The sequence below is a fragment of the Chelmon rostratus genome, chromosome 10, assembly GCF_017976325.1.
Source record: "Chelmon rostratus isolate fCheRos1 chromosome 10, fCheRos1.pri, whole genome shotgun sequence".
Taxonomy (NCBI): Eukaryota; Metazoa; Chordata; class Actinopteri; order Chaetodontiformes; family Chaetodontidae; genus Chelmon; species Chelmon rostratus.
Genome location: NC_055667.1, coordinates 24,453,526 through 24,467,616, shown reverse-complemented (window position 1 = coordinate 24,467,616; position 14,091 = coordinate 24,453,526). Strand labels below are relative to the sequence as shown.

The window sequence follows — 14,091 nt, the reverse complement described above, 5'->3', positions numbered from 1 at the left end:
ATTCCTTTTACAAATGTCCAAGAACTGAATGCTAATTATGATTGAATTAGAAGTGAGTAAAAATGCCAACATCTGGTCCCAGCAGCGTTGTTAAAATCTCTCTGTTCCATTTAAACTATTACAGGTCACTGATGGATTCATGGCGTGAAATATATTTGATGTGGGATAATTAGGGATATTTACTACTCCTGCCAAATTAACCTCAAGCATGCAAAAGTTCCCATAATTTCTACTAAAACTAAAAATGTAAATGAGCTGAGCTGCAGCTGATCTGATTAGCACGACGTGCAGCTTAATGAGATCTGATGCTGGGCTTTTTTGGCACATCAAAGTAACGGCGTACAAAAGAAAGTGTTTTCTGCTGCAGCACCTGACATGGTGGCTAAATAGACGACGCTCTCAGAAGTGTAAGTAGGGAATATAATCTGCTAAAGGAAGGCTGCATGTGTGTGTGTGTGTGTGTGTGTATATATATTTTTTGATCTGGCTTGGCATTTTTCCTCAATGTGTGTCCAATAAAACACATTTCACATCTGGTTTTGTCAGATGTCTGTGGCAGTGGTCAGCCTGCAGTGATAAATCAGGTTTGCATGAATTTCCAGTCATGATTCTCACATGTTTTGCACCTTCAGAAACGCTTTAAAATACATAGTGAACGAGCACAAATGGTCCACTTTTCATTTTACCTGAATACAATTTCGAGCAATCCTTCAGGAAATACGCACAGATGAAATTTTACCATTTAACCCTTGATAAAGGGCCACACGTCCCCCAGTGACAGTTGCATGATGGGGTTCATTCTGAGAGAGATTCATGAACGAGTCATGTGGGGTTTTTACCTTTGACTTTGAGGTAGTGTCCTCCAAAACGATAGGCCTCGAAGTTGAGGGACAGCGGTGTGTTGGACTGATCCAGGAACAAGTCGACCCGAGACAGCTCAATGCCGTTCCTCTCAAACACCGGTGCCAGAACCTCTCTGGTAACACGCACATAAACGAGAAGCTGTTAATTACGCCTCACGCTCTTGCAGCACGTGCTTGTGCGGCCGCTCGTCCTCCCCTCTTACCTCAGCGTTTTCTTTTTCATCGCAGGTACGATTTCTGTGTTTATGTCCACGTTGAGATCAAACTTAAGGCTGAAGCACTCCTTGCTGGGGTCCTGCAGGGAGAACAGACACACTGTCAGTTTACACAGGTGGGGCTGCAGCTCGGCGAGCCCACCCCCGGCTAGTGCTGTATGTGAGCTCTCAGCAGATCCACAGGGGGGCTCCTTCTCACTACACTGCCTGACTCAGACAAAGAGCAGCCTGGGAGATACCATTATGTTATATCGTCGCTGCAGAGAATAATTTAGTGACAAATATGGTTTAATCCCCCCTAAAAATGTTGCAAAGTCTTTCAGACGAGTATGTGCACACACACACATATATATACATATATACATATATATACGTATATATATATATATACATATATATACGTATATGTACGTATATATATATATATGTACGTATATATACATATATATACGTACATATATGTATATATATATATATATATATATATATATATATATGTATGTATAAGATGTGGACTCCTTCCAGGAACAGAAATTAAACAGTGGTTTCATGGGGGGCATGTTTTATGTTGCGCACTGCAGCCCATGTGTCTGCATGATAACTTACATCAGTGTGTCGTCTCCGTGGCTTCTTTTTCACCAACTTTATCCCCCCTGTTTTACGCTCCCTGCAAAACAGTTGCACACACATTACCACACGTTTCATGTGCCCGTTATTAAAAAGAATCCAACACATGAGAAACGTCCTGTTTTGCATGGAGATTTCGAAAGAAGTGATCAAAATCTCTGTCGGGAGACACACATTTCAGGGCTGTAATTTATCCTCCAGTGTAAAAAGACAAGAGCGCCACTGACAGGCAGGAATACATGAACACTAGCGTGATAGAACAGAGGGTTACCGACCCGCGGTCACTGCTCCCCTCTTCCTCTTCCTCTAGGTCGGAGGGGGGGCTGGTGCGCGGGGGACAGGAGCGCGTGGACACGTTCCGAGCCAGGATGGAGGCTAAAGAAAACACAGCAGTCATTCCTTCTGTTGGATCACAGCTAAAGCAACCAATGATATAAAGCTTTAAATGGTCGGTTCACCCAAATTAGAAAGAAACAGATTTTCTCTCCTGCCTCTTGTGGTATCTAGTCAAGCAGATAGTTTTGCTTTAATTTGTCCGGGTTTTGATGTAATTTTGCCTGAGATTTCCCTTTTCTCAGAGTTGTCATGATTATCTCTGATGGCCATCGTGAATAAACGTCCATAAGTCCGCCAAGAAATCATAGAAAAAAGATGCTCCTTATAACTCTAGACCTTGCCTGAGAATCCTCATGTTTTTAAGTTTTCTTCTGTATCAAATTAATATGTACATCCATGGGTTTACTGCAAACAGGAATTGCTGTTGGCCATTTTGGCATACTCTGAACATGGCCAAATGTAGATCAAAATATAGGCTAAAAGACAGGCCTCAAGTCGCAGTCTGGGTCCCACAACACAATGTCAGACTTCACAAAATTCAATTTACCTCCATTGTGTTGGGATGGAGGCTGAAATGTCAGGGATGGATATCACAAGACATCAGCAAAAAGGGCTGTTTCTGCCGGTTGCAAATAAAACTGTTGGCCAATCAGAGCTTTACAGGCGGGATTAAAAATGATGACGCCATCATCCTGCCACAGCTTGCTTTCTAGATGGCTACATGCATGAAAAATAGCCTAAAAATGGTCACAAGCATGGATGAGATTGACACAGTTGGACAGGTTGTAACAACTCCTAAACGGTAAAGGTTAATTGCTTCTAGCAACCGCTGGTTAAGCTTCCATGCAGATTCAAAATGACACCAACAGGATGGGTTTGTCACCCAGTACTGATACAAGGAATTGACCAACATTCACACAATGCCAGGCTGAACGAATCAAATGAAACGAAATGGGAGCGAAAATGAGTTTATCTCTATTTGGATGAACCAACCCTTTTTCATTTTTCAGACACACACTGAAAATTAAGAAACATATGGTGAAGGAAGTTGCTTCACATATACATTTCCTTATGTAGAGAACAAGTTAACACAGTGTCCTTCATATTTACACAGTGAAATCCTGTAATGAGGCAATGGGCATGACATCACTGTGAGAGAAGGAATACCAAATAAAGAAATACTGCAAGTCCACCTTGAGGTTGTAAGTCAAATCGGGGGTGCCGGTCAAAGTGCATGTTGTCTGTGTTCTCTGAATGGCAGCGTGAGTCACATGACTCACACAGGTGAAGGGGGCTTTTGCTATTCAGGTCTAGGCAATCTGGGTGGTGGCAAACCTAAAAGCAGAAACAGAGAGACAGAGACACAGAGGGGAAAAGAGGACAAGAGAAAGTCAGATCACATAAGTGCCGAGTACACGAGGTCCCTGCATGAAAATACAAAACCATTTTAAAGACCGGGCCAAAGTGAAGAGGGTAAAACGGTCACACTCATGTAGAATAAACAGCTCGCGGCCTGACTATTGTTTCTGCCACAATTAAATGACCACAGAGGCTGCCATGGGCATTCCTGAGGTTTGGTGACTCCCACCTTCCCACCATCTGTCCCCCTCTGTGGGATGACAACTAATTGACTTAAAGTTAGCTTTTCACCTTGTGTGCTGATCTGGGACCAGCTTACCCTTACGTAATCCAAAATCGCATCCCGAGAGGTGAGACAACGAAACCGGCCACAGGTCAGCAACTGGGAGACGTCTAGGCCGCGGAGCGCCGAAAGCTCCGGGGGCCGAGGCGACGGGCAGCAGAAGGCTGCAGGATTAAGTCTCGGCCCAGACAGACCCGCGCCCCCCCCACCCCCACTATTCTTTCCCTCACCTCAGCAGTGGCCGGGTGGCACCGGAGGGCTCTTCGACATCTCCTCACTCCACCCTGCGTCCCCGCTCGACATCACCCACACCCAGCTCAGGAAGCGAGGATGTATGGGGAGATACAATGGAGGTCCTGCTAATGTACTTCCTGTGATTGTTTCCATGTACTCCAGAGGAGCAGTGTGTCTGTGCATGTGAGTGTGTGTAAATATGTGCACGATGGGGATTCGAAAGCAAGGTAGGGGATGTAGCTTTCATGTAAACACAACAACTATACAGGTAGATGTCATCCCCTGACATTATAATAAGTTAAATAGGCCTGTCTTGAGTGACTATGTTGCTATAGCACATGCATATGAACTGCCACATGCTCTAGCTATACATAACAGCTGAAGTGCAATCAAGTTACTCAGATGTCAATACAAATGACTCTCTCTCTGCCCTCCCATGGTACTCTACCGTCAAATTCTGCAGACTGGAGCAGGAGTCCTCCTCACTCGTGTAATTCGGCTCCATATCCACGCCAGCAGGCACCCAGGACCCCAGTAAATATCCTACTCGCCACCGCGATGGCTTGCTAATTCACTCTGCAACCTGTCCCTGTCAAGCCACACTGATGAGCTGCCTTATTAATCCACTCCTCTCAATGTCTAGCCGAGTATAATCACAGATTTTAAGGAGCAAGTCCCAGAGCTGGAAGAGGACAGAGGGAGGGAGGTAAGGAGGGAGGGAGAGAGGGAGGGATATGGTTATGGGAGGGTGAGGAGTCCCAGTAAAGATATAAACCCAAGGCAGGAAGGAAGAAAAAAAGGTCCATCCAGAAGCTTTTCAGAAGTACAAAGCCCCCCTAATCTTGCAGCCTAATTGGTGCCTGTGCTCTGTCAAAGCCATCTGACGGTCCTGCAGAGATTAAACAGCGCCGCTCTGAACTCCGCTAGCCAGGGTCTTCTCCTCTTTTTCCTCTCGCTCCCTTTCTTCTCTGGCCTCTGCCACCACCAGCACTGACTCCTCCCTTCCTCTCACACACCCAGGGTCACGATACCCAGGCAGAGCCCCCAACCAGAAAGAGGTTTTAAATAGAAAGAGGCTGAGACAAGAATCAGTGGGGCTGCGAGAGTGGCCTTGTTTACAGTGGCGAACACGTGATGCTCTCCTGCAAGAGCTCCATTAAAGGATCCTAGTTTCTTACAACTGGGTCTTACTTTCATAGTTTCAGCTCATTTCTATCAGTTATGATAACATTGTTCTTAGGTAACTGCTGATTGGGAATGGTGTTGACACCACTACAACAAAGCAGTGCTAAAGTGCTAAAACTTGCTATAAACAATATTTTTACATGACTAATGGATCACATCACTACTTGTATGTGAAAGGGTTTACATGTAGTGATGAAGCCAAAAAGAAATATCACCTGACTCTGCTCCCCTTCATCCTGTGGAGCGTTTTAGCATCTTTCAGCTCATCGGATTTGGCGTAGTTTTAAGTTGCAGCCAGCTTCTGGTTTTAATGCTCTAAAAACAGCTGTATCCTGTCCAGCTGCTAATATTGCTCCATGTCTGCTGGATGTGGGCAACTGTTCATCACATCAACTTAAAAGGTTATAATATGCCAATGTAGAGGTTAAGAGCATGTTTTTGTTACCACCAAGTAGCAGTAGCATGCTCACAATGACAATGCAAACTGGTATAATGTTGACTGCCTTAGATTAGCGTTGGCTAATTAGTACAAACCACAAAGCAGAGGTGAGGCTAATGGGAATAATATTAGCTTTAAAAGGTATGTGGTTGTAAACAATTGGACAAATAAAAGTTTGACCCGATGTTGGTGCTGGAGGAAAAGTTAGGTGGGATTCATCTTCTGGGGGGCATGAATACCTGTGCAAAAATATTATGGCAATCAATCAAATACTCGCTGAGATCTTTCAGTGTTGAACAAGCGGTGTCTGTTTTTTTTTAACAAACACAGATCCTGTTCAGTCCTGTGCTCGCTGCGCGGTGACTGCGGTCTTTTCAGGTTAAGACATTTCTCAACCGCTGCGGCTGATGACGTTCAACGTGTTGCAGGTACAGAGGAGTGAAGTGTCTCACCTCCGACTGAATCACTGACCCTGACGACCACGCCGCCACGGAGACGGCTTCGTGGCAGAAGCAAACAAGTCGCAGAAGTCTGTTACAAAATCACCTGCTTATGCTTCCCTGAAGCCAACGTCATTTTCGTCAAACGTCCCATCGCACAGAGGTGGTATGTTCTCCGTGAGGTGTGGAGACAGACAGCCGGGCCAGAGAAACACAGCAAATCAGATGCCATATTTAGACAACAGTCCAGATAGGTAAGGTCCAGATAATCACTATAAAGTTGGGTCGTCCACATTCCTGCTGTAACTGAAGCAGCTGAAAAAATCTGATGGTTTAGCCAAGACAAACGAGTGCATCATAGGATGAGGGGGAGGCTCTGTGAGCGGAACAAAAAGCACCAAACAAAAAAAGAAAAAAAGGCTCAAACAAACTTAGAAAAGCTTGTAATCTTACATTCCTGACAGATACCTGAAGACATACACCTAAAACAACCGTGCTTGAGCTCAGGATGTGTGCAACAGGGATTTTTGCAAATACTGAACATTCCTATCAATGAGAGGGATGATTGATACTCGGGTACGAGGACGACCTGACTTTCATTATCCGGCCGTTTCTGGCCCTGGATCAGTTTTCTCAACACAAAGAGGAGGAGGAGGAGGAGGAGGAGGAGGAGTGTGTGAGTGAAGCTGACTGTAAGAGAATGCGACCGTGCCGGACAGCTGACAGGAGGCCATGCGCGTCTCGTACTGCGAGTGCATGAATGTGTGCGAGACAACATTTGTCATGTGAGTGTGTGTCGCGTGTGTCCCCCGCATGCCTGCTCTCAGATCTTGCCGGATTAGTGGGGGGGGGTCTGGGGGAGCATGAGCAGATGAAGCGCTGCGGATGAAGCGCTGCATGCAAACACACACAGCCCCACCTTCATCACCCCTCCCCAACAGCTGAGAATACACAGCGGCCCCACAGCGGCCCTATCGTCTTGGCTTAGCACATCCAAGGCCACGTGGCACCTGCTCGTGCACCCTTGTTTCCACACATCCTGCAAACACGGCAACACTCCCACGCACACATAGGTTACTTCACGGTACATGCACGGACTTACAAACGCAGGCTTGCCCGCTCCAGGGCTGTGTCATCGACGAACAGCGCACCAGCGGTAATAAAGCCGTTCTTGTTTGGAAGAAGATGACTGCAGTCTTCTGAGGTGAATCAGGATTATTACCTTAACACTTAATCCTCCAAATGCTGGCACGCGACATATGAAAGCTGTTCCAACACACTTTAAAACACATGCTGCAGCCACTCGCGTAAATTAAGAGATTGATCTACAAACAAATGGCTTCATTTAGCACGAGACTACTGCGCACAGCTGACGCTAAAGAAATTAAAGCGGGGAAAAGTTATATTGACTTTAGACTCAAAAGTCTTAAACGTGATTTATAATTAAGGATGGAACTTGTGGGTTTAGAGCAACAGTTTGGCAGTTCAATTTGGCAGCAACGTCCTCACCACCATCACAATTTTGGCTCCTGAGGACGATTTTAAATGCGTTTGGATGGCTTGCCACATCCTCGCAAGCTGGAAAATCTGTGGGTAATCAGTCTTTGTGTATGGAATTATATGACGCATGGAGGGAAAGGCTGCAGATAAATTCAAACCCAGATTACAGATCTGACTCAATGTGATACGAGGCCCATCCATCACAGGGCTGCTGTGAGAGGCAGAAAGTGAATCTGCTCAGTAATGATTCCCACATCTTATCTGGTTGCAACCTGACTGCATTTCCCCCCCCTCCAACCTGGCTCAGCCCCCTCCGGAACAGCGTGTCCTGCCAGAGCACACCTAGCACTTACGTAATTGCATGCATCACCCGTGTGCAAGTGTGTGTTTGAGGAGTAAAAAAGGGGTAGGCCATAGTTTCTCTCACAGCCAACAATCATGGTGGATCTTCAGAGAGATGACAGGCTGTCCTTGCTGTAATGTGTGAAGACTGATAGAGATGGAGTGCGATAACTTTATCAAATATGAAGATGTTTGCCATAAATAACGAAACCTTACCTAAAGGTTTTAATGATGTTAGCTACAAATCTGAAAATAAGATGAGCCGTACACAATATGATATACTGATAACATGTATTGGGACACTGGAGTTACTCCAAATACTGGAGGCCCCGATGCACAACTATTGAGTTGATGCTTAAAGATGATACGATAAGATTCCCCCAATATTGAAATGACGCAGTCAGCGAGGCACCGCTCTGTTTGTTTAACTGAACTACGAAAACACACAGTTCACTACCGGTCGATGGTATTACAGAACGAGGACTCTTCACTCACAAACTTTGGCCTGGTGTGGCCCCATTCTCCTCCGCTGCGTGGGAGACAATGGTTCACTGAGAAAAGCTCACAAAAGTGAGATTTATGCTTTATTGGAGCTGTTCTCAAACAATATTATTTTACTTTTACAAGAGAAAAAAGTAAGAATGAAGACAAAAAGGGTGGTTTGGCAAATGTACGTCTGGTTAACAGCCCCATCTCCATTAAAGAGCAGCACTCTGAGCTTTTCTATGGGAACATCCCACACAGCGGATGAGACAGTCCTGAACAAGGCTTGCAGAAAGTAAGCCAAAAGTTTCAGATTAACTATTATGGTCTCACTGTTAATTAGCTTCAGCTGGTGCAATCTGCAGCTGGTGGCGTTTGTCATTGACGGTCAGCACATGCAAACAATGAGAAGCTACGTTTTCTACGTTCGCTCGGATAAAAGGCACGTTTGTGTCGAAGCTTAACAAATCTGAGCATTTCAACGACTGAGGACTGGTTTCAAAAGGGAACCGGCTATTAAAGCCAACCTTAAAGCTGGATAAATTAATGTCAACACAAGACAATGACAAGCCAGCCAGATGAATAATGATATGAAAGGTGAGAATTAACAGGTAGAGCTGGCCAAGAGAGGAAATATGCTCCATCTTTAGCTTTTAATAAAAGCTTTTATTGTGTCGGGGGCTCCCTGCTAGTTCACCTGGTAGAGCATGCACCGAGTATCAAGACTGAGGGTTCAACGTCATCCCCTCTCCCCTCCCACTGCCTTTCCTGTCGTTCTCCAGCTCTCACCACAATAATAAAGCAGAAATGGAAAAAAAAAGAAGCTTTTATTGTGTTATGTTTACTGTTCAAGTGTGTGGAGGAGTTAATGTACAACACGTACATTTACTGCATCCAATAGAAAAACATACTGCATCTTATCTTTTACCGACATACTGTGAAAACACAGTTCCCACACATGTATCGCTCCGGAGCACACACATGAACACACACACACACACACTCACACAGCTGTTTGTTAGGCCCACACCCATAGAGCAAACTCAGTTCCCTGTCATTGTTCCAAACGGTCATCATCAACCTTCACTCACAATCACACACACACACACACTATAGAAAACATGAAATCAAAGCCAACCTGACTAACGCTTCACACTGGGGACAGTGGAGAATACTGTTTGGTTGAGCTGAGCTCAAACTGTGCTGCTGAGGCCAACCTTCTGTCCCGCACTGAAAGGTCTCACTGCACTTCAGTCTTTGTTGAGACTGCGAGCGACATCCAGGCGCAACGTGTTTAATTGCACTGGCCAACTTTAATGCTTACCATCACTCCACTCCCACTGAAAAGGCTGCTTTAAGGTCCTGTCCTAACATGAAAGTCATCACTGATTTGGCAACTGGCTGACATTCTCCTCAGCAGTGAGTTATGTTAGCATTAACGCCGCTCCTCATCAGTCATGAGGGGCTGGAGGAGTCTGCTCACGGTAGCTTGGAGTCAACGCACTCACCCTCTTCTTTCTTTTTTCCTTTCAAAAATCCACCTCGCCATTGTCGTTTCTCTCAAAAACCCACCGACAAGAGAAAAGCTCCAGTGCATCCCAATAAACACGCCCACGCACCCAAACCATTGGTTAGCGCTAGCCGAGGCAGAGTCATGCACGGTCTTGTTCAAATAGTATGACTGCAGTGAAGTCAGTCAAACATCCAGACAGACTTTGGTCAGACCAGCTCATACAGTCTACAACACCAAACTAATCAAAGATAGCCCAAAGTCAGACACGAGTACACATCATCAGCGGTTCATAGTCTACAACTCAAAGAAAGACAAGCACTGTCTCCTCTTCACAGTCAATTATGCTGATGTGGTGACCTTTGACCTGTACGTGCATCACTACAGTACAGAGTGCAGAGATTACACAAACACCAGCGTACAGAACGCGCCTGATGCAAAAACAGGTTAACATTTCTCTGTAAACGTTAACGACGAATGTCAACGACTGTCTGTGATGCTGAAAGAAAAAAATCCTGATGGACCGTGTTAATTTGCTCTGAATGCTTGAATGCCAACTTTATTTAATCAAGCAGTAGCGACAAAATCAAATGTCATACTAACAGTGTTTTCAGGATGACTGCTAGCGTTTCCAGATACTCTCATAGAAGAAATGTTGAAGAAACCGTCAACACAGGGCTGTAGCTAATGATTACTTTCATTATTGATTAATCCAGGAGTTGTTTTAATTAGTCTATTGATAAGTCATCTGTAAATGTCAACCCCAAGGTGTCACCTTCAAATCACTTATTTTATTCTTAAACAGTTAAAAAAGGAAAGGGGATTTATTTTTTAATCATATAAGACACAGAAACATTACAAATCCAAACAGTGGAAAGGACTGAACCTGACAAACGTTTGCTGTTTCTGTCTATTATTTTTATTATTATTAGTTGTTGCAAAGTAATATTCTGTCGACTAACGGATGAATCCACTTAAACAAGTATAGAAACTGATATTGCCTTGTTTAGTGGGCTTTAAGATAAGGAAAAGACAACAGCTTTCCCAGATAATATTAGTATTCAACTGAAATGTTCCAACTCCTTCCTGTGAAGGCCCTCGTTAGTTCTTAGCTGCAACCAACAATACAATGATCTGCTATTGCATGATGACATCGCGCTGAGCGGACAGAAACTCTGCCTCATGTGTCTTTTTTGCTACCTTTTTCTACAGAGCCAGTTTTCATAGTCATCTTGGGAGCAGAGCACACGACCCCATAGGGCCTCTTCATGTACGCTGGAGAGGGCCTGCTTTCCTAAACATTACACAGAGTTGCCATTAGCTGTGGCCCAGTAGGTGGGATTGAAAACAGCGCCCAGTAAGGCTGCAGGAGATCAAAGTGGGAGCCTGGGCAGGCCTGGCCCAAGTCTGATTTATTTTTCAATAAATAAGCGATGCATCTGTCGAGGAGTGGCATGGGAGAGAGCCGCTGCCGCTCGCTCCTTCTCCTCTGCCGCCATCTGTCCTCTGGCCTGGCGAGGAGGAGGCGGAGGAGGAGAGCCAGGGCCTGTTTTTTTTACTGCGGCCGTTATGCAACAAGACTGCCTGCCTGTCTGCATGCCTGTTCCCTATTAACCGACTCACCCTCATTCTGGTACCATACAGTCCTTAGGCCTCGCACACATATGGATTTACTCAAACAGAGGCACTGTGTGTGTGTGTGTGTGTGTGTGTGTGTGAGTGTGTTACCCAAACACATGTTACGTATGTTCATCAAAGGACCCGAAGTGGTAAATTCTGGTGAGTATTCATTCACTCACAGACATCAAATGGAGGATGAGGACGGGTGTTTAACAGGGGATGAAGTCATTCAAAGCTAATAATTACAAGTGAAAATAAAACAATGAAAGGAGCAGGTGTATATAACGATCTCTTTCAGTCAAACTGTACGTCCAAACACATGTAACTGAAACTTTAAAACATCATCTCTGCTTATTACAACTTACTTTTCAACTCTGAGAGCTAAGCTCAGACCTGGGAATGCGGCATCATCGCTACAAATACAACAGGACCAGAAACAGCTGATCATTTGCTAGGCCCTGCCCCCCTTTAGTTACCGTTGCCATGGGAGCACATATAATAATAGAAGATTGATCGCTCTAAATTAGCGGACCGTCAATTCTGTCATCTGAAATGACGCCTGTCACTAGCAGATCTTGTCAGGTGTAGCTAGCTAGCTCATTAATGCTAAATCAGCGACTTGGCTGTAGCTGACTTTTAATATTTCCAGCTAACTTGTGCTAAAATTAAAACCCTGCAAAAAGTGTATGAATATACACTTGAAGGCTACATGTCCCAGGCAGAAAGTCAGCACCCTCACCAGCTACTGAAGCAGCACTGTGTTTGTATTGCACTATAGAGCAGTAATACAGTACAGTGGGATGCTTACTATGGAAAACAATATATCTGGCTGAGCAACAAAGATGTTAGATTCATATTTGTTTGGATTTCCAAATTGTGTATTTCACTTAAATAAGAGAAAAGCATTTGAGGGCAAGGACTAAAGGATGTTAATATACTGTCAAACGATCTTGGATAACGAGTTTGCCTGGAGTTGCTGGAGAGTAAACCTCCTCGAATCAGCACAGAGCGGCTAACGCATAAACTCTGATATACAAGCATCTTGTCTGCCATCCAAGTCCTGAGCAGGTCTTCTTCTAACATAACCTGTAACTGCAGTCCGGCAGTGAAACAGTGCTCGCCTGTGGAAGTACTGCTACGTTACTACTGCAGAGTAAGCTCGTTAGCCGTGCGTGCAAACATCTGAAGCTTTCATTAGAGCTTTTAAACAACACTAATGACTGCACTGCACTTTTGCTCTTGGGGTATGGGTTTTGCAAAGGCCCAAAAAAAAAAAAAAAAAAGACATCACCCTCCAACCTCTTTATACATATCTATATATCAAATATTGCTCTGACTGGACCACTTCAACACCTGCATCCAAAGGTAGACAGGTGAGCCGTGCCGAGTTACAGCTACTAATCTGTGATAGGACAAACCCTGTTCACGGAAGGGATTTAGCCAATTAGCAAGCTAACAGTTTAGCCAGTTCACCTAAATCACTTTATTTGTGGCGTCTTTCAATGTCACAGCTTTCCCACACCTCAGCAATTAACCCGGTGTGTACGACGCTCGTACTACCAAAAGCAAAAATTAAAACTAAATCACGATGCACTGGAATTATGACCTGGAATTACCCCCCCCGACTGAACAATATCTGGTGTATCAGACCCAGGATCAGTTTGTGTGACTCATTTGCTTGTTTGATAGTATTTGGGTGTCAGATTACAAACTAGCATTTCAAAATGTCATCCTCCTCTACACAGTGACACATCATAGGAAGGGGGTGGGGAGGGGGGGGTTTCACAGATTACACACTACAGACATTTAGGAGAAATGGGCTCATTTGTCACATCCCTTCATATTTACACTGCAAAACAGCAGAAGTTAATAACCCCCACTCCATTCTGGAGCATTTGCATTTCTCTTCTGGTAATAAACCTGCAAATTCCAGGTGTATTGACTCCAAATACTCATCAACTCTGCGGTGAATGACTGTCCTGATGGTGCATCAACAATAATTGTCACATCTCCATTACCTGTTATCGCCTGCCGCTATCACACACAGCAGTGTGCTATGCAAATCGTGTACACCTGAAATCAGACACTGCCCAGACACTTCTGACAGCACTCCGAGTTTGAGCATTTGCCACAGAAACTAACAAACTCAGGAACAAACATGCACACAGGAAATACTGAAACTCCTTTTTGCGAAGCAGACTATGCATTCCAGTGAAAGGTATGTTTCAACATGCAGCAAAGTTTGCCCAAAAAAATATTACGTCCTCAGTTTTCTATTGGACAAGTGGAAGCAGTCCTTTTTTCATCTGCAAACAAACTGAAACTGTCAACAACTACTGGCAACAGGAAGTTCTTTCTTAATGTCTTTATAGGTGAACGAATTCTGGAGCAAAAGCTGTTGGTTTTTTTTTTAGATGTACTTCAGCTGAAACGCATCCGAACCCAACCCCCCGCAGCTCAGTCAAATATTTACATGACACCCAAATGACACATGCCGCTGTCGCAGTGTCGTCACTGAGAAGAACAACACACACGAGCTGCCCCTTCAGGGAAGAAACACCACTAAATCCTCCTGGAAGTGAAGGCGCTAAACACAGCCGAGGCCGACTCCGTTCAGTTCAGGGTGATCGATACGAGGACATGAGAAAAGCACCA

At 44.7% G+C, this 14,091-nt stretch overlaps 1 protein-coding gene across 4 annotated transcripts in view; it reads right to left on the bottom strand.

The window, feature by feature from the left end:
- plekhg5b (pleckstrin homology domain containing, family G (with RhoGef domain) member 5b) overlaps window positions 1-14,091 on the bottom strand; it is a 51,409-nt gene that overhangs the window by 24,093 nt on the left and 13,225 nt on the right. For 3 of the 4 annotated variants that reach the window (XM_041945527.1, XM_041945529.1, XM_041945531.1), the window contains exons 2-6: window positions 3,235-3,376; window positions 1,981-2,080; window positions 1,685-1,745; window positions 1,067-1,158; window positions 840-976 (exon numbers count right to left, since the gene is read on the bottom strand). In XM_041945527.1, the coding sequence (XP_041801461.1) occupies window positions 840-976; window positions 1,067-1,158; window positions 1,685-1,745; window positions 1,981-2,080; window positions 3,235-3,277 (433 nt within the window). In that variant the 5' untranslated portion in view covers window positions 3,278-3,376. Of the gene's footprint in view, window positions 1-839; window positions 977-1,066; window positions 1,159-1,684; window positions 1,746-1,980; window positions 2,081-3,234; window positions 3,377-6,087; window positions 6,121-14,091 lie in introns of those variants that run through there. The other variant, XM_041945528.1, reaches the window with a different exon arrangement.